Here is a 23,866-nt window from a genome sequence, read left to right on the forward strand (position 1 = left end):
TTTTTCAAAGACCACCGACACATGGTCTAAATGAGATATAACTCTAAATTGACCTAACTTAACACATCAGCTCCCAAATGAAACCGCGTGAACAGGCTGTGAATAGAAATAGGTCCTTTTTATGCTTGACGCATATTCAAGTAGGACCATACATGCAAATGACAGGGATTTAAGCATTCAGACAGAGGAGGGGCATGAGGCACAGGGGTAGAAGATTAGAGCTGAATCACAGCGATCTGTAGAGGATTTGTGGATTCTCTTATCTATGTAGGGTGAGAAGGACAAAGCCACTGAAATATGTCATATGCTGCACACAGGCAGCTTGTTGGTGCCAGAAATACAAAGTATGCAGAGACACACAGATAGAAGAGGCCTATCCAAGTGAAGGACAGTTCCCACCAACACCTGAGGCAATAGCTTGGAATGTATTTTCACATATAGAGTTTTGCTTTATCGACCGCTGCACAGACAAAATCAACTCTTCTGTCTGTTTAAATTGAAAAAAAAAAACAACAAAACAAACTTGGTTAGTCTTATTATACATTTATGGTATGCATGAAACCTCTTAAATACACATCAGATATATTTGGTGACATGTAAGGCATTTAAATACACAATTTATACAAACAGTTTTTATACAAGAACTGCACTTTACTGTGGTCTAATTCTCCATCATTGCTGTCCTCACTTGACTACATTTCCTGAGCATTTGTGCACGAACAAACGCACACAGTTTATTTGCCCCCTAAGATCTGAAAGCAGTCCAAATGCTTGTTCAAACTGTCATCAGTTCAATGTTCTGTTTGCCTCAGATCAAGGGATGACATCAGCTGTTCTAAACACATTTATCTCTAAAGTAACTGCTAAACCAAATACTGAAGGTGGAGATTTCTGTTGCTGTTCCATTGTGTGCTTCGAACACAATAAATGTAACCATATTACAGATTATCCTCAAAGTTATTCCTGTTTCACTTCCAGGGCTGTGCTAACAGGTGGAGGGATCAGACCAGCTGCTGCAATGCGTCTCTCACTAGTCAGGAAATTGAAGGTTGCACATGCGTTTGGCTGAAAAACAGCAGAGATTTTTTTTTTTTTAAATTATGAAAATAAGGACAGCCATGTTTGAGGTCCTGCTGGTGAGACAAAAAATCTTCATGTCTTTGTTAAAGGGTTTCATGTTGTCAGGATGAGCATATTCATTTTACTGACTGGGCATGCTTTACCGTATCTTGCACCTCCACAGCAATGCCTTTTCTCCTGAGTAGAGCGAGGACTGATGGGTCAATTCGTTCAACCCGTGCGCCTGTGCCCAGCACTAGGATCTCTGCATAAATAACAGAAAAAAATGCATCAGGAAATGTTTTTTCATCTATACACATGTACATCTAAAAAAATTTTTATATTGTGGAAATTTCTTTTAACTGCATGGAGATGCTTCTATCCAGGGTATGAGGAGTCACTGAATGGTTCGATGACTATGAAATTGATGTAAACCATGTAAATCATGCACCAGATATTAGGAAAGTTACACAGGACATTTTAGGCCAGAGGCCACCATCCTAAAAACATCGAATGAAGGACTATCTTTTGGAAGAATGGTTTCAAATATTGTCGACAAAGTCAAGTATCAGTAAAGCTGTGCTTAACACCTTAACACCAATGTGTATTTTGGGTGGCATTTGTCAATTTACCTATTCTTGGTTCAAGCATGTGGAAGAGAGAGACACTTTCCTCTGTGATGTCTTTATAACTGCCAACCTGTAGAAAAACCATATAAAACTCATAAAAGGTGTGTTAATTGAATACAAAGCAGCATGTGGTGCAGCATGATCTGTGAAGGGAGTCTGGATATTTCACTCACATTCCACTGCAGGATGGCGGGAGGCAGCACAGCGCAGGGTCCAAACACCTTATTGCCGTCGATGGTGAATCCTCTGGAACTATAGCTCTGTATCATGACTCCACTGTCAGGCTCCTTCTGCATGACAGACACTGTAGTACGCTGATACATCTCATCATCACTGGGTCCCAGTCGATGAGCACGAGAAAGAAATGGGCTGGAAAAGAACACAGAGTGTGGTGCTTTTCTAATAGCTTTCGTTTGTTTACTGTCAGTATCATCAATGTGAAGAATGCTAGTGGGCTGAAGAACTGTAGGCTTGAGTGAGATTTTGTTCTTACTGCATTTATTTCTCCACCACATTAAATTTCACAAAAACAGGGAGCACTGCAGAGCTGTTGCCATATGGCCCAGTTTAAGAGCCAGAATCTAAGGCCAACCTACTGACAGGGCTGAGAGCCAAAAGCTTTCGGCCTGTTTCTGAAGAACAGAGACAGCCAAGAAGCAAAAATTTCTGCTTGTGTAAGGAGCTGAAGCAGGTTTTATCCTCTTGTTCTCCCACCTTTTCCTCCTATTACAGAAACCTGAGCGAGTTCAGCAATCTTCTATTTGAGAGCAATGAAGCTCTGCGTTTGCTTTTCAGCTGCTGACTCGCCAGATGGTTATGTAAGCAGCACAACGTGCCCCGACCTGGACAAAGTGTGGATGTAATACCTGACTCCACCAGATGGAAGCAGAGTTAGTCTGATGGGCAGAAAGGATTAGGGTTTGTTTGGAGCGAACAGGATGCACACAAAACAAGTGATGCAACAATAACAAGCAACAACTCTTCTATTCCCCTACGGTGTTTCTTTATCCACTATTCAATCAATTAGATCTTCATCAGGCACAAAACACCACAAACAAACATCATCATATGTAAATATCTCGCAGTTGGATATTTATTCATCCCACAACAGGCGACCGACAGGAAAAGCCATTGGCTGTAGGTTTAGAAAACCCAAATCTATCACTGATATCTGCTCTTATAAACAGTCAAATTAAACCTCCAAGAGAAAATAAGAAAAAATGGTTATGAAGATGTTACAGATAAAGCCAAAAGATGTGACGTGCTCTGCATTTTGGTCAATTGCTATAGTATTCATGGTTCAATTATATCTCGTTGCAGCACTGGCCTTCAGTTGTATCTAGGACATTATGGAAATTGTATTATAAATATGTTTTTGGGAAAAAAAAAAAAAAAAAACAACCAATGAAGACCATCACCTCAGAGGAACTAATTGGTGCGACAGTTCATAATTTACAAAAAAATAAGAATAAGAATAATAAAGGTTTTAATGTACTGGTTTTTCATAGCAGTCTGAGAAGAAGAGGGGCAGTTTGTTGGTCCAACCCCACAGAGACGAAATTATTTTGGGTTGTGACCTAAATGAATAAAACATCGTCCTACCTGCAGAAAGCGGGCACCGTCCTGATGAAGACAGTCCCCGCTGTCCCTCTGGAGGACAGGAGCCTGGAACATACCGCAGTGGACATGTTGACGGACTGAGACACACGGGGACATGCAGGGGGGACACACTTCAGGGTGACACCAGCAACTCATTTCCGGTGTTGTATAACGCAAAGTCGATCTGATCTGTTATTTAGCCCTATGAACTCTGTAATGTTTATATCGTTAATAAAATAATAATGTTATGTTATAAACGTCATGTTTGATATCACGGTTATTTTAATTTAGCTTGTGCGAGCTGAACACGCGGGCCGACACATAAACACGAACATATGACGGATCATTGATGAATCCAGAAGAGGTTAGAAACTAGAAAAATTCATCGAAAGATGTCGGAAAAAAAAGGTTTGTCAAATATTATTATAGAAAAATTGTATGAAGAGCTCTCGGCTCTGCTTTTGATTAAAATGTCTGGAGGGGGCGTGTTCGGGGCGTGACGGCGCCCCCCCGCGGTGTTTGCTGGGAACAGCCGCAGGTCAGATGATCGAGCCACATTGTAAATAGACAGCAGCGATCCGCCGGGTCCATGTCTCCGCTGTCTGTTTAAATCAACCCCAGACGACCAGATTCTCCTCCCGGATCCAGACTCCGTTTGTCCAGCTGCAGTTCGGGTTTAAGTCCGGCTTAAAGTATGTACCGGTCTCTGTACGCCTTCCGATCCGCCGAGCCCAACTCGCTGCACTTCGCGGCCGGAGAGAGCTTCCTAATCCTGGAGAGGAGCAACAAACACTGGTGGCTGGGGTCCCGCTGCAGCTCGGGGGAGACCGGCTACATCCCCGCCTCTTACATCGAGAAGATCCAGGTAAAGTGCACTCTGGGCCGCCCTCCTTCCGCGCACCACCGCTGCGTGTCCCTGCGACACTGTGGCGCATCTGGAGGCGCACAGAAATCTCGGACGTGTCTGTTGGGGGGTCGACAAACAAGACTTGGTGTGTGTGTGTGTGTGTGTGTGTGTGTGTGTGTGTGTGTGTGTGTGTGTGTGTGTGTGTGTGTGTGTGTGTGTGTGTGTGTGCACGCTGCAGTGCAGGCCGTGTTGTGGCTGAATGCTGGTTTGTGCAGGTTTGCAGAGGACCTAAGTGATTATGTGGAGTCATGGCCTTCTGCACTGCAGCTGCTGACTGCGACAGAGGGAAGGAGTCAGGACATGATGAGATGACACAGGGTACAGAGATTCAGTCCAGGACAGAATAGGACAAGACAGTCACCAAAACAAAAAGCCATTGTTTTCTTCTCACACTAAAGTAGTCTTCACCCGTGACTCTGCGCAATTTATTATCTGGAAGAACTCCCAAGTATCCTTCTTCTTGTTGAATAAGTAGCTTCCTTCCAGATAACTTTGAGCTGTCTGCCAGTCACACCCACATGTGCTCCAAAGTGAGGGGACTCCCTCTTTTCCAATGATAAAAGCTGTACTGACTGAACTAGTCTGAGCATGTATTTGGTAAAATCATAGGCTCTCACAGGAATGCTTTGGTCTGTTTTTAATGACATTGGCTGTTGAGCCTCAGTGAGGCTGAATGTGAGGTTTCGCTGAGTTCCCGTGGATAAGAGCCTGTCTGTAAGATTACTGCCCTAGTTTCTTGATGCCCGCAGTCACAATTGTTTCTGTTCTGGTATGTTTAAAATTTAATAATTATGCGCCTGCCATGTTAATGCATATTTCATTTGTTCATCTTCTCGGGTCAATTTTCTCTTTTTTATCTTCTAGGCTCCGGAGCAGGATGAGGTGTTGCAGTCTATTGACAGAGCAATCGAAGGCATTCACAATGTGGCCTTAAAAAATGGAGGCAAATACAATCTGGAACAGCGAGATGTTCTTCAGTGAGTTCAAAATCCACACAATAAGTGTTTAACAGTGAGACACTCTCCTGTTATGTGCTGTAATGTAAGTCATCATGCTCTGTCACAGAAAGTTGATCCATCACAGAAAGGAGACGCTGGCTCGGCGAAGTTCTTCCTCTTCTGGTCACAAACAAGGTTTACCATCATCCAGCAGTGAAATATCTCTCAGTCAAACGCCTCCACCCAATGGCCTTAACCGAGACTATGGACGACAGGGAAGTGTGCCATTATCAGGAAGCATGGACAACATGCAAGGAGAACCGGGCTTTTACCAGGTAACACACGTAACAGGTTACATGTTACGTTCCCCTCAAAGTGCCCTAAATTTGGTTAATTTCACATTTGCAACTGATGCATTCAGGGCCAGTTTCATTTCCTCATACAAACATTGAAGAGCATCATCACAAGTTTAAATCCCTCAAATTTTTCTTTCTAAACAGAAAAACATATTTATAAAATGGTAATTTTTCATGTTTTCATGCTTTTCTTTGGTTTTACAATCGTGTGGTCATGATCATTATCCACAGACATTTATAGAAATGCTGCGGTGCACTAAAAATAACCCTCTCTTTTAGTGGTAATTTTAATGAATCACAACTTAATGAGACACACCCATATAACTCAGCCATTATCATGTCAACCATGAGCTCTGACGAGCTCTGTTGAAGTCTGCTCAAGAATATTTCTTGTCAGCTTTTCAAAAACATTATGAAAATTGCCACAATTTTATGAGAATATTAAACCTATCCAAAATAGTTCTGAGTTTTTGGATTAAAAATATAGATAATGAGTTGATTTATTTTAAGTTATTGAATATCCAGAATAGTAATTAGCTTTGACAATAATAATAATAACAGTAAGAATAAATTTTGTCTTTTGAAAATTAATCTCTTCTGTTAAATAACTTTGGTTCCAGCTTCTCCAACTGTTTTCAGTTTTTATATCACTGTCTAAGAAATATTTAGATGTTAGACTGTTGATTGTACAAAAGCCATTTGAGTAGGTCATCAAGGACCCAATGAAAATGTGACCTGATTGAATAATTTGCAGATAAATTGATTATTTAAATAATAACTACATGTAGCATAATCCAGCAATAATGCTGGGCTGATCAACAGTGAATATGTTTTGTGGTACAGATTAATTTACAAATCTGGAATGGGAAGATTCACCAAGAGTCAAAAGAATAACAAAGAACCTTAAGATTTTGGGCCCCTGGGGGTCTGAAGCTCTGTGGCCTTTGCCTGCTTTTCCTGGTTGGTAATCCAGCCTTGTCCCCTCTTGCAGGTGCCTCCTCAGCCTCGGCGTGCGGCCCCGATCACCCCTCCTCCCCCTGAGAAACAGAGAAGCCGGCGTCCCGGTTAGTGAACAGCAGTGGAAACAATACTAACTCTCACTCTCCAGTGTTGGACATTTCAGCAAAGTGTTTCTGTGCTGCTTTTAGCTGATGCTATATGCTTCAGCTCTGTACGATACAAACATAATCTATTCTTAGTCCGGTCATTCCTGTTCACTCTTCCTCAGTAACAGGATCACTCTCACGCTCTCTCTCCCTACCAGCAGAGCCGGAGGTCCCATCCAGGGTTTCCTCTCTTCCTCCGTCCCCTGCTCCCTCCCTCTCGATCAGCACCACCTCTTTAGAATCAGGCTCCTCCCACTCCCTGGGCTCCTCCGATGTCAGTTTCCCCAGTGTTTCCAGCACCCCCCCTCCCCCCGTGCCATCCCGTGTGAAGCCCTCGGCCACGCCCCCAGATGTCCTTCCCTCTGATTCTTCTTTTCAGCCAGCTCCTGCAAAGAAAAGCCCAGCACCACAGCCTCCCAAGCCCACCCCCCCCTCGCTGGAGAATGAGCCAGAAAGTGAATGGCCTGTTGCCCCCCCATCTGTCGCTGAAAGTCCCCCTGGCAGCCCCACTACATCTGAGCCAGTTCCAATGACCATTGGGGCTGAGCTGATCGAGCTGGTACGGAAGAACACGGACCTGAGTTATGAGCTGTCCCGGGTCGCTGTCGGTGTGGTCGTCGGCCATCTGCAGAGCGCTTTACCTCAAGCCTCCTCTGCTTTGGAGCAAGTTCTTGTCTCACTGGTGGAGAGTAAGGTCAGATTTGTTTTCATGACATCATGTGGATCAGCATCCTGAGGCCTTGACAGCTTAGGGGAGAATGTTGCGCATTTTATCACAGCTCACTTTGTTTTTAGATGACATTTTCAGGGTCATTGTAAAAACACAGGACAGCACCTATTATTCATTTCCTGTTTTTAATGCAAACTTTACAACAAACGAAGCATGAAAGAACTGCTGATCGTTTCCTGGCAGACGTTTCCTTGGTTTAAGGAGATTAGTAGTCAGCCCTTTAATGAAACGAAAAGCAGCAATCTTTTTTGTCAACATTCTGTTGTCTCATTCTCATCAGACTGAACAGCCTCGGACTCTGTGATTTGTTACAGAGGCATCCTCAGCTGCTGTCAGACATCCAACATGGATGTCAGGACAGGATCTGATGAAAAAAAAGCCATTTAAACAAAACCAAACTGGGGGTTAGAGCTTGGATGATTATATTTTTAGTGAATCCAGTTAATGTTTGTAAAATGAAATGGGACCAACCTGCAGACTGATTATGCAACAACTGTTTCAGCCACATCACTTGACATGGAAGATAAATAGTTGAAGCCCCCCTAAAATGTTTTTTGCCTCTGTAGGATTTGAGTGCAGCGCTGCCGCAGGGCCAGGTGTGCCATGATGAACAGCGGCTGGAGGTGATCTTTGGTGACCTCGCCCGTCACCGGGATGATTCCCAGCAGCGTAGCTGGGCGCTTCATGAAGACCACGCTCTAATTGCCTGCTATCTCGAGGAGCTGCTGAAGATACTGGTATGATTCATCCTTACTAACGGTGTCACACATGACTAAGATTAAAATAAATAAAACAGATTAACTTTAAATTAAATTCAAACCCAACATAAGCAATTGTGGATTCATATATAGTGTATATATATATATATATATATATTTTTTTTTTTTTTTTTTTTTTTTTTTTTTTTTGCCAATACATTATTTTATGTTTAAAAAAGGAGCCAAAAAAGAAGATTCAAATAAAGTTGTGTCACCAGAGAGGATCACTATATTCAAGATATGTTATATGCTTATTAAATTAAGTTGGCCATGGAGCTTGCCGTTATTACATTACACAAATTTCTGCTGGTGACAATGTGGCCCCTGGACCTGTCCTGATGCTGATTTGTAAATACCAACCATTTTTGATAGGATCAGAATGACTCAGCCAACTCTGGAAATCCAGCTGTGTGGTTGAAGACTGTATCTGTAAACCCTCCAGGCTGCTAGATATTCTTTGTTGGCAGTTTGTCCTAACCCAACCCCAGATCAGGGTTGGGATGTTCTGATGAGTTGTAAATGGGCTCTATAATCCTTTGGGATGTTCACTTGAACAGATTATCAAGTTACATTATAATGTTATTATATCATTACTGGTGAAACTAAAAGCAGCTTTTTCTTCAGACTGATGCTGATCCAGAAGTTTGTAAGAGGATGTGCAAGGCCAATGACTATGAAAATGTGCTCTCTCTGGTTTCATATTATCAGATGGTAAGCGGTAACAATAGTCACAATAATGACCAATGAACAATGAACAAAAAGTGAAACAAAATTGTTTCTTTGGTTGTGCAGGAGCACCGTGTGTCTCTGCGGCTGCTGCTGCTCAAAGTGTTTGGGGCGATGTGCAGTCTGGACGCTGCACTCATCTCCACCCTCCTCAATGCCATCCTCCCCATGGAGCTGGCCAGAGACCTTCAGACGGACACACAAGGTGAAAACATGCCCCTTTGCTCTGTCTCCTCTTGATGTGACCTCAACATGTTTTTTTTTTTTTTTTTTTTAATTTTAGTTTTTTGTCTGTTTTGTGTTTCGTTTTTTGTTTTTTTGTTTTTTTTTCAGAGCACCAGAAGATGTGTTACACGGCTTTGGTGCTCACTATGATCTTCTCAATGGGTGAACAGGTGCCATATCATCACTATGGTAGGAAAAGGCATTTTCGTTGGTACATCACATACATGATGTCCTAAAAATTGAAATCCTTCATGTAAAATTAGGAACATAAAAACAGAATAAATTAAAAATAAATAAAATAAGAATATGTCGTTGCACAGATTCTTGAAGTTTTCTGTCAAATTCTGCTAGGACATGCAAGGATTAGAGAGACAATATGTACAATCGTTAAGACAAATTCTTGCCCCTCCCTGCTTCAGAGCACTTGAATGCTGACTTTGTTCAGTTCCTGCTGGGTGTGGTGGAGGACGGGCTTCCCTCTGATCCCACAGAGCAGCTGCCCGACACCTTTCTGAACCTCCTGCTGGCTTTTAACCTGCACCACACAAGTAAGAGCATCCTCAAAAAGAGTTTCTCTTAATGATAACAGTAGTGTAACATATAAATGAGCGATGACTGTAATCCATTACTCTTACTACAGATGCTTATTTGTACTGCATGTCTGTGTTCTGTCTGTCACCCAGCACCCAGCAACAATGTGATCATGCAGGAGGTGAAGAAGAAAAATGTCAAGATCCTGTCAGAAAAAGTGCTGCTACTTCTGAACAGAGGCGGTAAAGAAAATGCCCAATTTTTCATATTCTTGCTCGAGGTACCCTTACTTTTTACTCCTCACATTGTCACCTTTTGTCCTCTGCTCTCCAGATGACCCTGTATGCATGTTCAAACACACCCCACCTGCACCACACTCAGTTCTCAAGTTTCTGCAGGACATCTTTGCCAGCAGAGAGACAGCTGACATCTTTTACAGCACTGACATGATGGTTATGATTGACATAGCCGTCCGGCAGATATCTGACCTCTCCCCAGGGGACAAGGTGAGACGCTGTACAGTTTTAATGTTGTCTACAGTATGTGAGCAAATCATTAACCGGCCTGATCTGTCCCTCACCCAAAGCTGCGAATGGAGTATCTCTCCCTCATGCACTCCATAATGCGCTCGACAGACTACTTCAAGCACCAGCATCGCCTGGCTGACCTGCAGGGGGCTCTGCAGAGGATTCTCAGGGAAGAGGAAGATCCGGGAGAGGATGAGGGGAGCTCTACAGCCAAACAGATGGATAAGCTAATTGTACAACAGATCTACAAGGAGTTTCCACAGATTTGTGAGAACCAGGACTAATGATATCATTACCATACACACACACACACACACACACACACACACCGTAGCCTGATCCCGTCTACTGCAGGAAGGTACGAAAAAGCCTGAAAGAAAAATGAACTGATGTTTGATGGGATGTCCCGTAATCTGTGATAGCCTGTACTGAGAGACAAATCAGTTTTGCCAATGTTTTCCTGGACTCAAACCAGGGCTGCAGCATCCATGTGATGTTGATATCAAAAAAAGATTTAGTTTTTTTTTTTTTTTTTAACAGCCTTTCCTCTCTGAAGTGAGTTTAATTTGAGTGTGAGGTTGCTTTTGATGGATTGAGGGTTAAAAATATGACAAATGAATAAAGAAAACTGTGAGATCTAGACTAAAATAAATGTAGCTAAAGTAGGCCAAGTCATGGAGTCATTCTCACAGTGAATTCTTACCTTAAAAATAATACATGAACTAAATGGACTCATAATATATAGAAATTAAAGTAGCCACAACCATGACTGAAACTTATCCTAACCAAAGAGACTTACAATAAAATAAATGTATCTTATAACTAATTCAAAGTTATTTGGTAAAAAAGCAGATCTGAATTTATGTTTGAATAACGGACCCACTACAGTGAACCGCTGTGAGAAAATGTTGATTGCTTCCCTGTTAGGGGGACCAAACTACTTTGTGTTTCTGACAGCATTATTTTCTTTGTAGAGTACAGTGCTCCCTGAAGCTGACTTCCTCTTTCACTTACCCCCAGTTTCACTGTGTTTTAAATAAAAATCCAGTTGAACAGTATACGATCATTGTGAGAAAAAGCACACTGACTTATGTGTCATCGCTACGAAGCTTTTAGCTGAGTAACTTGCTGCTATGTATCGAGTCTCTCCTGTGGTTCCGTCTGGTACAGTTGTCTCTGTTTCTTTTCAGACTCTTAAAGCTAATCAATCCGTACTTACATATACAAAGCTCTCCAAGCATCAGAACTTCCTGATTGTTTACAGATTAATGCCAGCTTGTTGGACTGAAGGGTTTATGTCTCTATGCTGCATTTGCATTCAAACTAACTGTGCTGCAATAAGACTTTTCAGACTCTGCTGTAAATAACTGAATATTGGCTGATGTGTTGAAAAGTGTTCTGCAGTTATATATAATAATAACTTAGTCATTGTTGCTGATTTCTGGTTATAATCTTATTGTCCTCAAGGAATACAGGGCATTTCTTTTTTCTCCTCATGATCTTATATTTTAACAGCAACTTGTATGGCTCCTTGTTTCTTCTTCATGAAGTAGTGATTGATGTTCCTCTCCCATTTTACACTCAAACCTATCTGTGTTTGTCCAATATGGCTTCTCTGTATCAGGAAGGTTGACACAATGCAGAACTGATATCAGATTTTAGTTCATGACTGAGTTCTTTCCTTACCTGTTTGTGAGTCTGTTTACATTGTGTGTGTGTGAGAGAGAGAGGTGGCCATCTCCTTTCCATTATTAACATTGTCTGCAAAACTGCTACAACTGTGTTGTAATAAAACTAATAAAGATATATTTTAACAGTGCAGATGCTCAGATCACTTGCTGTATGATAGAATATTTTTACAGTGTAATGAAATCAACTTAAGATTTTGCTAACTCTGTTTCTTAAGGACACGAGACATTAAACAATTAGAGCTTTAATCATATGAAGGGCTAAACAGTCATTTGTGCTTATATATATAGTTGGTCTTTTTATTCATAATATAAGTTTGTATATTCGTTTTAATGTAACCAATTTTTGTTAGATAAAAGATAATGATAATGAGCATTAATGCAAAAGGTAAAAATAGTTTCTCTGTCTTAATCATCATTTGTCTGGAGCCAAATTCATCTGACATTTGGAGGATGAGTCACAGCCGAGGTTGCCAGTCTGTAGCACAAAATAGAGACAACAACCAAACAAACACACTTACTGTTAGAGTCAACAATTAGCCTAATTTGTATGTCTTTGCATTGTGGGAAAAAGTATTAGCCACCCTGCCACCGTGTGTATCACACATGTATAACTATATAACTATATCAAATATAGTATATATACTTTGTGGGAAAACATTGCATATTATAATTTCATGTCACTCCCACCTATTTATCTCAATGTGTGCTAAATGAACTTCTTCCACAACATTCTTCTTTATTTACATTTTTATTTTGTAACATAACACAAACACATCTTAAATTGCTATAACATAGAATCACATTATTAATAACCATAATATTGTGAGTACACAATGGTTGTTGTTATTATTATATTATTATAGTAGTAGTAGTATTACTAGTATTACTTTACCGTTTGTTTATGTTTTAACCATCGTTGTCGATCATGGCGTTTCCACCCGGACACCAAACCGTGACGGACTACAGTAGCGGTGAGTTCCAGTCAAACCGGTCCGGTGGATAAGTGGGTCAAAGGTCCATCAGACAACAGAGACAGAGTCCACCAGGTGAGCTGCTGTCTTCGTCGGTCTTCTCTCATTTTAAAACGTGTGTCTTTTTCTCTGCCGTTCAGTTTTTCTTTTCTTCAGCAGACCAGGAAACAAAAATGTCCAAACAGCAGCAGCCGATCAGTCCGCTGAAGAACTTCTTCGCCGGAGGTTTTGGAGGAGTCTGTCTCGTCTTCGCTGGACATCCACTGGACACCATTAAAGTGAGTGCTTCCAGTGTGTGTCTGTGTTTGTGTATCACTTACACACGACATCTCATATAGGACACATCTATCGCTATAGAGAGACTGCTGATAGTCTGAGCCGCAGGGACGGTGTCCAGTGTTTATGAGTCCACTGCTGCAGGGACGGTGTCCAGTGTTTATGAGTCCACTGCTGCAGGGACGGTGTCCAATGTTTGTGAGTCCACTGCTGCAGGGACGGTGTCCAATGTTTATGAGTCCACTGCTGCAGGGACGGTGTCCAGTGTTTATGAGTCCACTGCTGCAGGGACGGTGTCCAATGTTTGTGAGTCCACTGCTGCAGGGACGGTGTCCAGTGTTTATGAGTCCACTGCTTCAGGGACGGTGTCCAGTGTTTATGAGTCCACTGCTGCAGGGACGGTGTCCAGTGTTTATGAGTCCACTGCTGCAGGGACGGTGTCCAGTGTTTATGAGTCCACTGCTGCAGGGACGGTGTCCAGTGTTTATGAGTCCACTGCTTCAGGGACGGTGTCCAGTGTTTATGAGTCCACTGCTGCAGGGATGGTGTCCAGTGTTTGTGAGTCCACTGCTGCAGGGACGGTGTCCAATGTTTGTGAGTCCACTGCCGCAGGGACGGTGTCCAATGTTTATGAGTCCACTGCTGCTGGGACCGTGTCCACTCACTGCTTATGTCCACTGCTGCAGGGACCGTGTCCACTCACTGCTTATGTCCACTGCTGCAGGGACCGTGTCCACTCACTGCTTATGTCCGCTGCTGCAGGGACCATGTCCACTGCTTATGTCCACTGCTGCAGGGACCGTGTCCACTGCTTATGTCCACTGCTGCAGGGACCGTGTCCACTGCTTATGTCCACTGCTGCAGGGACCATGTCCACTGCTTATGTCCACTGCCGCAGGGACGGTGTCCAATGTTTATGAGTCCACTGCTGCTGGGACCGTGTCCACTCATTGCTTATGTCCACTGCTGCAGGGACCGTGTCCACTCACTGCTTATGTCCACTGCTGCAGGGACGGTGTCCACTCACTGCTTATGTCCACTGCTGCAGGGACCGTGTCCACTGCTTATGTCCACTGCTGCAGCCTTTCCATCCACAGTGTGTTTGCTGACTCAGCTCAGTGCTTTAGTTCGGAAGCTTCTGGATGGAGTTGCACTTGAATCAGCACCAACATGCTGTCTTATACTTCATTATGACAAACAGATACCAACAGTCCAGGACTCCCTGTCTGTCCAACTGATTTCTTTCTTTTTGTTTGTGTAAGCCTGGAGAAACAAACTGTAAACACAGTGAGCAAACAGTTGCCTATTTACAAATCCATCAGTCACAGACCAACTATAGTGTTATCCAATATTCTTATTCTAACCTGCTGGAGTGTGTTCATCTGTCAGGGCAGTTCTGAATAACATTTGTTGTGGGCTTCAAATCTTTCATCATGTGGCAGGCTTTGGTGGTTAAGTGGTTCGTGTGTTAGCACGGTTGTGTTGTAATTTTCTTCGTGTGAAGTCCTAAAAAAACCCCACATGTTTTTCTCTCAGGTGCGTTTACAGACTCAGCCCAAGCCCAAACCTGGGGAGAGCCTCATTTATGCCGGGACCATTGACTGTTTCAAAAAGACTTTAGCCAAAGAGGTGAGGATGCTTGCAGGGTTAAAGAAAGATCAGATGAACTGTGATGACGTTTTTTTCCTCTCCTGCCGATGTTTCCTTGTTGTCTTCTTGTCTTTCAGGGTGTGAAAGGGCTTTATAAAGGTATGGCTGCCCCAATCATTGGAGTCACACCCATGTTTGCCGTCTGTTTTTTTGGATTTGGACTCGGCAAGAAACTACAACAGAAAACTCCTGATGACATCCTGACGTAGGTCATTGCTCTGGACGAGGTTATTTATTTTCACTGTTATCAGAATCAGCCTTCTTCACTCTTCCCCTTCAGGTATCCTCAGCTGTTTGCTGCAGGGATGTTGTCTGGTGTGTTCACTACAGCCATCATGGCTCCTGGAGAGCGAATCAAATGCCTCCTACAGGTTAGTGCTTACTGGATGTGTTTGTACTCATAATCTCTAAACCACGAGGAATTGATTCCTCTTGCCAATTGCCAATCTTATTGTTAGAAAAGAGTGTAAAATGGTGTGTTTGTGTGTGCTTGTGTCACAGATCCAGGCATCAACTGGGGAAGTGAAGTATGCTGGACCCATGGACTGTGTCAAACAGCTGTACCGAGACTCTGGGATCAGGGGAATCTACAAAGGCACTGCTTTGACTCTCATGAGAGGTGCTTCTTTACTTTGATGAATCCTGAACAACTTGCTGAATTTGATGCTTCAAGATGGTTGAGCTTTGAAGGTGTGCTCATTAAAAAAAGGAGGGGGGGACTTTATGAAAAAGAGCCAGACTTAGACCTGTGAATAAACAGTACCTGTAGGAGGTTTTTGCTAGTCTTGGATTTCCACTCTTGCTGCCAGTTCTTTTTCCCTGATGCAGTTTGTCTTCATCATTTGACATATTTCATATTTGAAGCTCTGCTACATTTCTGCTGTCTGCTGTTTGATGAATGAGTTAATATGACTTTTTTTTTAACTGCATTGATAATTAGAATCAAATCAGTGATTCTAACTCACTGTAGGTTGTTGTCTGCGTGCCAAACAAGCACTTGTTTAATTGTCCCTGTTTTATATTCAAACTTAGATGTTCCAGCGAGTGGGATGTATTTCATGTCTTACGAGTGGCTGAAGAACCTCCTCACACCTGCAGGAAGAAGGTGTATATTTGTTTTTTCTCTCAGTAATCAGACCAATGTGCTTTAAAAAGACCCGAGCAGTTGATCCTGCTGTCGTTTCTCTGCAGCCATAACGAACTCAGCATCCCCAGCGTGCTGTTTGCTGGAGGAATGGCTGGGATCTTTAACTGGGCAGTCGCCATTCCACCTGATGTTCTCAAGTCTCGTTTCCAGACAGGTTTGCTCTTTAATTCATTTCAGTATTTGTTTTGAGTTACATACTTTTTAAAAAGTATTTTTGTAGTTCCTATTATATATTATATATAACTATTACAGAAGAGAGTTGATATTTCGGGCAAATCCCAGATCTGCCAGATTTTTTTGTCTCTTGTCTCTTTTTTGCTATATAGTTTCTAGTCTGAGATGTTGTGTAGGCTCAGTTAGGGGTGGCGTGGTTTTGCAGTTTACACGGGCAGGCTTTGATTGTTTACATGTTTTGTTTTCTATATATCTTTACCATTAGCTCCTGAGGGAAAATATCCCAACGGCTTTCGGGATGTTCTGCGGGAGCTGATCAGAGAGGAAGGTGTGGGCTCGCTGTACAAAGGATTCACTGCTGTCATGCTTAGAGCTTTCCCTGCAAATGCAGTGAGTATATTTTTTCTTAGTAATGTTGTGACAGTGAGTAACTGTATGGTTCAATAGCACGAGCACAAAGATGAAGAAGAGGATTTGACTATGATTTGATATTTGATATAAAGAACAGCACACAGATATCAGTGTCACTAAGCTGGTTCAATAAAGTTAAAGTTAAAAAAAGTTGAAAATTTAAAACACGCACTTCAGAGTGAAGTTTCCATTTTAAAGATCAGAGTATGAGCAAAAGCCAAAGTCATACATGAACCATTTTAACATGCTGACATGGCTTTTTTTTTTTATAAGCTCAATGGACTATATATAGATATATATGCACAAAAAAACATGTTTCATGGTATATGTATATAACACACTAAGTGCTAACTTTTTTTTTCTTGTGTTCAGGCTTGTTTCTTAGGATTTGAGCTCGCAATGAAGTTCCTAAACTGGTTAGCGCCAAACTTGTAATGACGGCTCAGCATCACCTCATGTCTGAATCCCAGGAAGAGAAGTGTGTAAGAAATCGATGGTATTATTAGTGCACACTCAGAGATTCAAATCATATAAAGAGGTTTTACTAATTTTTCCAAAAATCCACTTGATTATCTTTGATAACTTGTGTCGCTGTTGAACATGCACATCACGCCTGCTGAGAGTTCAGTGGAGACACTGACTCTGTATCAAAGCCAGTACAGAAACACACAAACAAACAAATGTTTGCACTCCTTTTTGTTTTACGTGTTTTTGATTTATTTCAAATTCCACATTTTTTTATCGAGGAAAAGGAGTAAATTGAACATTTTGTGCCTTACCTTTTGTTACCTTAAAGCAAGTGTACATATCAGGGAAAAGGTGCACTTTGTCGTACTGTGTGTTCAGTCTCAGGAGTACACGCCTTACAGATTGTCTGTGCATCCTGTACGGTCACACGCCACATCAGTGACCGCTGATATTTCACTTTCTGTTTGTTTAATGTGAAACTCTGATCGTAGTCATCATGAGATTGATTGAACAGTTTTCGAATGTTGATATGTATAGAAATAAAAAGCAGAATCCATATTTAAAAATTGGACTGTGTAGCACATCTTATTCGGGTTAACTGAAAAATCCAAATATGAATATTGTTCCTGTCCTAAAACATTGTAGACATGAATGTTCCTGCCTATGAAGCCATGAACGCCATAAATGGAAAATGAAGCAAATAACTGTCAAAATTTAAAAGAGAAAATTCATATTATCACAACGATAGTGTGAATAATATCAGTTCAGTCATAAGTGGAAGATAGCTCTGTGTTTTTTCTGCCCAGGCTATTTATTTGCAGAAGTTGAACCTTTGACCAAGACCAAGAGATAAATAACAACGATCTGGTTTTGATAACCTAAAGCAACCGAAGGATTAATCAAGTGAGTCTTCTGAACAGGTGAAATCAAAAACCTGAGCTTTCCTACTAAAAACCACATATAGGTTTAATTTTTCTTTTTTTGGAATTCAGGGTCACAGATTTGTTGGCATAGTGCTTAGCACCGTTGCACCACAACAAAAATGTTGCGTGTTCAGTTTCCCGGCCTGGGGCCTTTCTGTGCAGAGTTTTCATGTTCTCCCCGTGCCTGTGTGTGTTTCCTCCCACCGTCCAAAGACATCATGTTTGGGTTAACTGACTCTAAACTGTCCGTAGGTGTGAGTGGTTGTCGGTCTCTGTGTGTCTCTGTGTGTCTCTGTGTGTTGGCCCTGTGATGGACTGCTGACATGTCCAGGCTGTAGTCCGCCCTCGCCCAGAGTGAGCTCTGGGCCCTGTGACCTGGAAATGGATCAGAGGCAGAATATGAATGAATAAATAATTTCTTACTTTATTTTCTAGTAGGCTTGTATGGTTTTAAAGTTTGAATTGGAAAACATACTCCTCATACCAAAGATTTCCACGGTGTCTATGTAGTGAGGCTTTTTCTTACAGAGGTCAACTTCAGGCTGACCTCCATCATAAATGCTAAGATGTCCTCTCTGCATGCTGTGTCTTTTCCAAATCATCAACTTCTGATGTGCAATCCCTTCGATAGCCTAATTACAAGTGATGTGAAAAGTCCAGGTCAATACTTTCCAACAGGCTGTGCTGAATAAAGAAATCAATAAGCTGCTGAATGAGAGCGAGGGAGGAGTTAGTTTGCTCCCATGATGAAGGCCTGGACAAAAGATCGTATTAGATCTGTTGGACATTTTTTAGACTCACTACGATTTGATATTTCAGGTGTGAACAACTGAGCTCATTGGAAATGTGGGTCCTCTAGAGTTTATTGGTTCATTGTTCATGATCAAATTCAAATCTCTGCTGCTGAATGATGACTAATATTGGGATACCAGCTGGTTTGAAAGAGCTCTTGCAGGGATTCACTGTGGAGGTGCTTCGCCGCAGGCCACCAAACATTGCTGAATTTGGGGTGCAGTATTTCACACATGTTTTTGAAAACCAAAGAAATGACCAACGAGCCAAGAAATGCAGCAGCAAACCAGCAAGAAAAGGCATCACCTTTGAAATACACAACTCGAAGGATGAAGAGGAGGAAGATTCTGTCAGTAAGTATATTGTTTTGTTTGTTTTCTGCTCTAGCGGAAAATATTACTTCAATGACGTCTTACAAATTTACTAAGTTTGTTTGTGGTTAGAACTGTTGCCTAACCTGACCTTTACTTCTGCCCCACAACAGAAAGGTTGTAGGTTTGATTCCCGGGCCCTGGGGCCTTTCTGTGAGGAGTTTGCATGTTCTCCCCATGTTTGCGTGGGCTTCCTCCCATCATCCCAAGACATGCATGTTGGGACCGTTCCCTTGTCCCCTAATGTGAGCCGGGATTGGCTCCAGCACCCCCACGACCCTGAAATGGATAAGCGATAGAAGACGAGTGAATGAATGAATGCATTGATGCATTTCAAACATTGCAGTCAGACAGATGTCCATGTGAAAGAAAAACTAGGCTCTGTTCTGTGAACAGGCATAAAACTGATGGCTCTAACTACGATGAGCACATAGGAGGTTAAAATGTGTGCAGAAATGGAAAGTAACCAGCACACACACGTCACAGGAGCTGGAGCAGTACAGTGGGATGACCTTCAACAGTCCTGTGAAGTAATCAAATATATTCACCACCGTCTCTCTCCACAGAGTCCACCACACACAAATACAACCGCAGAGTTTCAGGTCAGTAGATGGAACCTAAAATGTGATGAATATTAATGCGTGCACAGCGTCACATTGTTTTAGTTTGCTTGTCCTGCTGTAGTTTGTGCAGAGGCGTACAACCCTGATGATGATGAGGACGATGATGCAGAGCCCCGAGTGGTGCATCCCAAAACAGACGAGCAGCGCCGCAGACTCCAGGATGCGTGCAAAGATATTTTACTGTTTAAAACACTAGACCAGGTACAGCAGGTTGTATATTAGAAGAATAAAAAATGATGGCTCCTCTTGAAAACACAAAGACAAGCACGTAATGTTATATTCTCCTCTTTTCTCTTATCTTCCATTTTATGTTCTTATTAAATCTTACATGTTTTCTTAAATACTTGATCCCCTTCTCTGCCTTATATAAAGCACTTTTGGAAGAAGCAACACACATAAACCTGGTGAATGTCCTGCAGGAGCAGTCCTCTGAGGTTCTGGATGCCATGTTTGAGGTCCTGGTCAAACCTCAGGAGCACATCATTGACCAAGGAGATGATGGGGATAATTTCTATGTCATAGAGAAGTGAGTGAGAGATTTCAAAATTTCTTTCAAACATTTAAATTAGAATAAGTTGTGTTTTGATAATGGCCCTTCCCCCCTCCTGTGTCTTGCATTATTTCCAGGGGTGTATATGATATTTTTGTGCAGAAGGAAGGAGTCCCTGTTCAAGTTGGAAAATATGACAACAAGGGAAGTTTTGGTGAGCTGGCTCTGATGTACAACACGCCCCGAGCTGCCACAATCATTGCAACTCAAGAGGGCGCCCTGTGGGGCTTGGTGAGTGCAACAAAGGGAGATAACTATCACGTATCATGTGAGAAAAAGACACAGGACAATGTACACATTTAATTTCATAATTCTCTTACAGCCCAAAATAATTCCATTTATAATAGCGGTGCATAAATACTAAATTTGCTCACAGAAATGTTAACAGTGCCTCATCAGGTCCTGTTGCCACGTCTGTGTGTGTGCAACCTTTGTCCCACACTCATATAGGAATAAAGTCAACGAAAGGGTGAATTGGCAATAAAGTGCTCTCATATTCATATCATATATTAAGTCAGTACTCCACCTGTGGCTCTCTGAAGCATTAATGAGAGTTATTATTGTTGTTATTAATACATTTGTATTAAGGAAGATCAGTAACACACCAAGTCTGTTTTTCGCCCATAACATTTCCTGTCATTTTTACTTGTTGGCTTTTTTTTTTTTTTTTACAAATACAAAGTCTATCTGCTTTTGTGGCCTAACTTGGACATCCAGTAGTCCTGCAGCCTTGTGGCAAGGACGTGACATGTGCCAAACCTCGGTTCTTTATTATATTAATAATTGCCCCTGTTCACAACTATTCCAACAATGGAAACTCACCATGATCAATCATTTTCAATGTGTTTATTACAGTATGTGATAAAATTATATAACATCCAGCAGCTATCCTGCCAAATATAGTCTAGTACATTTCTACTTAATGCCATTTTATTGGCTGAAGCATTTATTGAAAGCAAACAAAGATGTGAAGCATTTTCCAAGTACATCTGGAGGACCACTGAAAAGTGGCACTGATGAGGAATGAACCAAGAACAGCTTTTTTTATTTTATTTTATTTTTTTTATTTGGTTGTTATGATATTTTTTCAGGATCGAGCCACATTTCACAGACTGATTGTGAAAAACAATGCAAAGAAGAGGAAGATGTACGAGGCCTTCATCGACTGTGTTCCTCTCCTGAACTCCCTGGAGGTTGGTTTAGATACAGACATTTTGGGCCATTTGATCAATTTGTAATGTAATTTCAAGTGTGCTTTTGTTTTCTTCTCACCAGCTGTGTGAAAGAATGAAGATTGTTGATGTTTTGGGAGGACGAGGATTCAAAGATGGAGAGCGAATAATTACACAAGTACAGTCTTGGGACATCTGTTGCTGTGTTTCTACTTACTTATTGTTTTGGATGGACCTGATAGGCGAGGTGTTTCTGCTGCTCTCTGTCTGCAGGGGGACAAAGCTGACTGTTTCTATATTGTGGAATCAGGAGAGGTGAAGATAATGATAAAGACCAATGTAAGTGCAGTGGTAACATTATATTTGGATCTACTTTATACCACAAAATGTTTTAAATAAACAATAGGAGTAGGGTGACCAGATGGGAATGGGTAAAATTCAGGAGGGGGGGGTGACAAAGCAGTGACTGCACACTCATACACTGTGCAGCTGCAGGACAACTCAACCACCATGATCAGTTTTTAATGTTATATCAGGAAAAAACTCCAGACTCTACTCTAGTGTGATTTGGGACGATTGGGGCAGGATTCGGGATTCAGGACAACTGCTTTAATTTTGGGACGTCTGGTCACCCTAAATAGGACGCATGTGGTGCACCTCACAAAGAGTTTCTGGGTTTGATAACTGGGTATGTTTAGATTATTTGGTGATTTTAAACTGCACAAAGGATGAGTGTGAGCATGAACCATCACTAAACGCCAGCAGGGATTGGCTCACAGCCCTGACGGATAAGTGGTTTCAAATAATGAGTGGATAAATGAATTTGCTCATGTTTGGCAGAAGGCAGACGTTACATGTTAGTTCCGTTTTTAATCTTGTCATTTGTGGGGTTATTGTCCAACATAACTGCACGACTCCTCTGTCTGTTACAGATGAAGGCCGGCCAGCAGGACAATGCAGAGGTGGAGGTGGCTCGTTGCACTCGAGGGCAGTATTTTGGGGAACTGGCATTAGTCACCAACAAACCGAGAGCAGCGTCGGTTTACGCTGTGGGGGAAACCAAATGTTTAGGTTTGTCTCTGTTTCAGGAAAAGCAGGATACTTATTTTAGCTCTCTCCAATTGTTCTCACTGCAAGTTGCTGTAGTTCAGGGCTCTTGAGCTTCTGTTGCAAGTCACTTCTTGCTTGATAGTTAATCAAGAAAGTTACAAGAAAAAGAGACATGAAGCAGCTAAAAAGAGCCTCAGGGCTCAGGAGAGATGGGATTTGGTTTAGACCTGCTCTCTATGTAAAGTGCCTTGATTTGCCACTGTATAAATAAATCTGATTTGATTGGATGAGGTGGAACAGGAGAAAACAGGAAGAAAAAACCTCAGCTGTAGCCGCGTGATGCAGTTGACTGAACATTACTCAAAGTCACATTTAAAATGTGTTAACAAATACTTTGCTTCCTACAAAGCTTGTAATGTCCTCTTTCTAAATGTTTCCTTTCCTTCCAGTAATCGACATCCAGGCTTTTGAGCGTTTGCTGGGCCCATGTATGGACATCATGAGGAGGAATATCTCCCAGTACGAAGAGCAGCTGGTGGCTCTGTTTGGCTCCAGTGTACTGAACCATTAGTACATAAAATTACAGATCAGCGGTTTTGATAAAACATAGTAGCACTGCATGGCTTATATGTCCCATGCAGTAAAATGTACCAGCCGTGTAAAACTGTGATGCTACAAGGTAAATATGCTGTGAGTAGAGGACACTGTTTCATGTATGACTCTCCTGATAATCACCTAAATAACATCCATGTACCACCAACACTCAGACGTACCTGAGCACAGTGAGAGGTACAGCCTAGAACCATTGGACAGGACCTGACCTTTAAATGACTAATAAATAAGTTTTAATGAAGCTCTGGGCTGAAAACTTTCTATTTTAATATTATCTAATGACTCAAACTCTCACGAGTAGAAAATAAAAACAATCCATCCAGCCACATTGTAAATAAAAAGTCAAAACAAGTTCCCACAAAGCTGTTGCAGTTTCTTTCTTTAACCACCAAGGTCCCAGTTTCTGCAGTCGTGTACATACACGCATTTGTTTTTCTTGGTCTGGCTATAATAGGTGCTGTGCATTAACTGTTAATGGCTGAGGTTTACTGTTCACATAAACCTTAAAACACCCGGTTAGCACTTTATTAAGAACACACAGCAAAAAAACATGCAGCCGAGTGTAATAGTTCTGCATTAAATCCTTCTTTTGTGAAGACTATAGCATTTAGTTTAAGTTGAAACTGTTTCGCTGTCCTGATCATCTGTCAAAGCAAAATCAGTGAGGTTAAGTTTAACTGAAATATCTATATGAAAGTATACTTCTAACAGCTGCATGAAAACATCTTCCAAAATGATCTTAATGCATCACCTCCAGGCACAAAGACCTGACATTAGGGCTTATTGCCAGACTGTTGTATTGCAATGCATTGTTTTTATTTTAGATGTAATAACATTACATCTTTTAACAGATGGCATTATTGCTAATGCACAACATAAAAAAATAAAAGACTG

The 23,866-nt window shown here is 41.7% G+C and overlaps 4 protein-coding genes across 8 annotated transcripts; 3 read left to right on the forward strand and 1 right to left on the reverse strand.

The window, feature by feature from the left end:
• Window positions 1-533: 533 nt before the first annotated feature.
• Window positions 534-4,506, reverse strand: ndufaf3 (NADH:ubiquinone oxidoreductase complex assembly factor). Of its 3 annotated transcripts, XM_029501636.1 has the most exons (5): window positions 3,291-4,506; window positions 1,862-2,057; window positions 1,692-1,758; window positions 1,224-1,324; window positions 534-1,065 (listed from the first exon to the last, which is right to left on the reverse strand). In XM_029501636.1, the coding sequence occupies exons 1-5, from the start codon at window positions 3,374-3,376 to the stop codon at window positions 958-960; spliced, it is 558 nt and encodes a 185-aa protein (XP_029357496.1). In that variant the 5' UTR covers window positions 3,377-4,506; the 3' UTR covers window positions 534-957. The 3 variants fall into 3 exon arrangements, with proteins under 3 accessions (XP_029357496.1, XP_029357497.1, XP_029357495.1); XM_029501637.1 differs by lacking the exon at window positions 3,291-4,506 and having other exon boundaries at window positions 1,210-1,324; window positions 1,862-3,114; XM_029501635.1 differs by lacking the exon at window positions 3,291-4,506 and having other exon boundaries at window positions 1,862-3,048.
• On the forward strand, window positions 3,788-11,910 carry nckipsd (NCK interacting protein with SH3 domain). Of its 2 annotated transcripts, none has more exons than XM_029501591.1 (13): window positions 3,788-4,152; window positions 5,059-5,171; window positions 5,260-5,467; window positions 6,480-6,552; window positions 6,753-7,288; window positions 7,891-8,061; window positions 8,707-8,793; window positions 8,875-9,013; window positions 9,142-9,222; window positions 9,453-9,581; window positions 9,717-9,806; window positions 9,898-10,070; window positions 10,151-11,910. In XM_029501591.1, exons 1-13 carry the CDS (start codon window positions 3,982-3,984, stop codon window positions 10,373-10,375), a joined length of 2,196 nt encoding a protein of 731 aa, XP_029357451.1. In that variant the 5' UTR covers window positions 3,788-3,981; the 3' UTR covers window positions 10,376-11,910. The 2 variants fall into 2 exon arrangements, with proteins under 2 accessions (XP_029357451.1, XP_029357452.1); XM_029501592.1 differs by having other exon boundaries at window positions 3,798-4,152; window positions 6,756-7,288.
• A 792-nt stretch (window positions 11,911-12,702) lies between these two features.
• slc25a20 (solute carrier family 25 member 20) lies at window positions 12,703-17,437 on the forward strand. 2 transcript variants are annotated; one of them, XM_029501618.1, is made up of 10 exons: window positions 12,703-12,828; window positions 12,913-13,031; window positions 14,566-14,658; window positions 14,757-14,884; window positions 14,960-15,050; window positions 15,181-15,298; window positions 15,712-15,784; window positions 15,871-15,980; window positions 16,266-16,390; window positions 16,784-17,437. In XM_029501618.1, the coding sequence occupies exons 2-10, from the start codon at window positions 12,927-12,929 to the stop codon at window positions 16,844-16,846; spliced, it is 906 nt and encodes a 301-aa protein (XP_029357478.1). In that variant the 5' UTR covers window positions 12,703-12,828; window positions 12,913-12,926; the 3' UTR covers window positions 16,847-17,437. The 2 variants fall into 2 exon arrangements, with proteins under 2 accessions (XP_029357478.1, XP_029357479.1); XM_029501619.1 differs by having other exon boundaries at window positions 12,760-12,828; window positions 12,910-13,031.
• Window positions 17,438-18,458: 1,021 nt separating this feature from the next.
• prkar2ab (protein kinase, cAMP-dependent, regulatory, type II, alpha, B) lies at window positions 18,459-23,768 on the forward strand. Its single transcript, XM_029502985.1, has 10 exons — window positions 18,459-18,947; window positions 19,532-19,567; window positions 19,650-19,789; window positions 20,008-20,114; window positions 20,216-20,369; window positions 21,230-21,331; window positions 21,414-21,488; window positions 21,584-21,658; window positions 22,243-22,381; window positions 22,810-23,768. Exons 1-10 carry the CDS (start codon window positions 18,710-18,712, stop codon window positions 22,929-22,931), a joined length of 1,188 nt encoding a protein of 395 aa, XP_029358845.1. The 5' UTR covers window positions 18,459-18,709; the 3' UTR covers window positions 22,932-23,768.
• The last annotated feature ends 98 nt before the right edge of the window (window positions 23,769-23,866 follow it).

Source organism: Echeneis naucrates, chromosome 5 (assembly GCF_900963305.1).
Source record: "Echeneis naucrates chromosome 5, fEcheNa1.1, whole genome shotgun sequence".
In the NCBI taxonomy this organism is placed as follows: Eukaryota; Metazoa; Chordata; class Actinopteri; order Carangiformes; family Echeneidae; genus Echeneis; species Echeneis naucrates.

Coding starts and splice junctions, on each gene's coding strand:
- slc25a20 (XM_029501618.1), top strand. CDS start 12,927: ATGTCCAAACAGCAGCAGCCGATCAGTCCGCTGAAGAACTTCTTCGCC. Junction 15,299..15,711: donor TGCTTTGACTCTCATGAGAG/GTGCTTCTTTAC, acceptor ATTCAAACTTAG/ATGTTCCAGCGAGTGGGATG. Junction 15,981..16,265: donor CAAGTCTCGTTTCCAGACAG/GTTTGCTCTTTA, acceptor CTTTACCATTAG/CTCCTGAGGGAAAATATCCC.
- prkar2ab (XM_029502985.1), top strand. CDS start 18,710: ATGATGACTAATATTGGGATACCAGCTGGTTTGAAAGAGCTCTTGCAG. Junction 20,370..21,229: donor AGGGCGCCCTGTGGGGCTTG/GTGAGTGCAACA, acceptor ATATTTTTTCAG/GATCGAGCCACATTTCACAG. Junction 21,489..21,583: donor GAGAGCGAATAATTACACAA/GTACAGTCTTGG, acceptor CTCTGTCTGCAG/GGGGACAAAGCTGACTGTTT.
- ndufaf3 (XM_029501635.1), bottom strand. CDS start 2,203: ATGTGGTGGAGAAATAAATGCAGTAAGAACAAAATCTCACTCAAGCCT. Junction 1,759..1,861: donor CCGCCATCCTGCAGTGGAAT/GTGAGTGAAATA, acceptor GTTTTTCTACAG/GTTGGCAGTTATAAAGACAT. Junction 1,325..1,691: donor CATGCTTGAACCAAGAATAG/GTAAATTGACAA, acceptor TTATTTATGCAG/AGATCCTAGTGCTGGGCACA.
- nckipsd (XM_029501591.1), top strand. CDS start 3,982: ATGTACCGGTCTCTGTACGCCTTCCGATCCGCCGAGCCCAACTCGCTG. Junction 9,582..9,716: donor TTTTAACCTGCACCACACAA/GTAAGAGCATCC, acceptor TCTGTCACCCAG/CACCCAGCAACAATGTGATC. Junction 10,071..10,150: donor ACCTCTCCCCAGGGGACAAG/GTGAGACGCTGT, acceptor CCTCACCCAAAG/CTGCGAATGGAGTATCTCTC.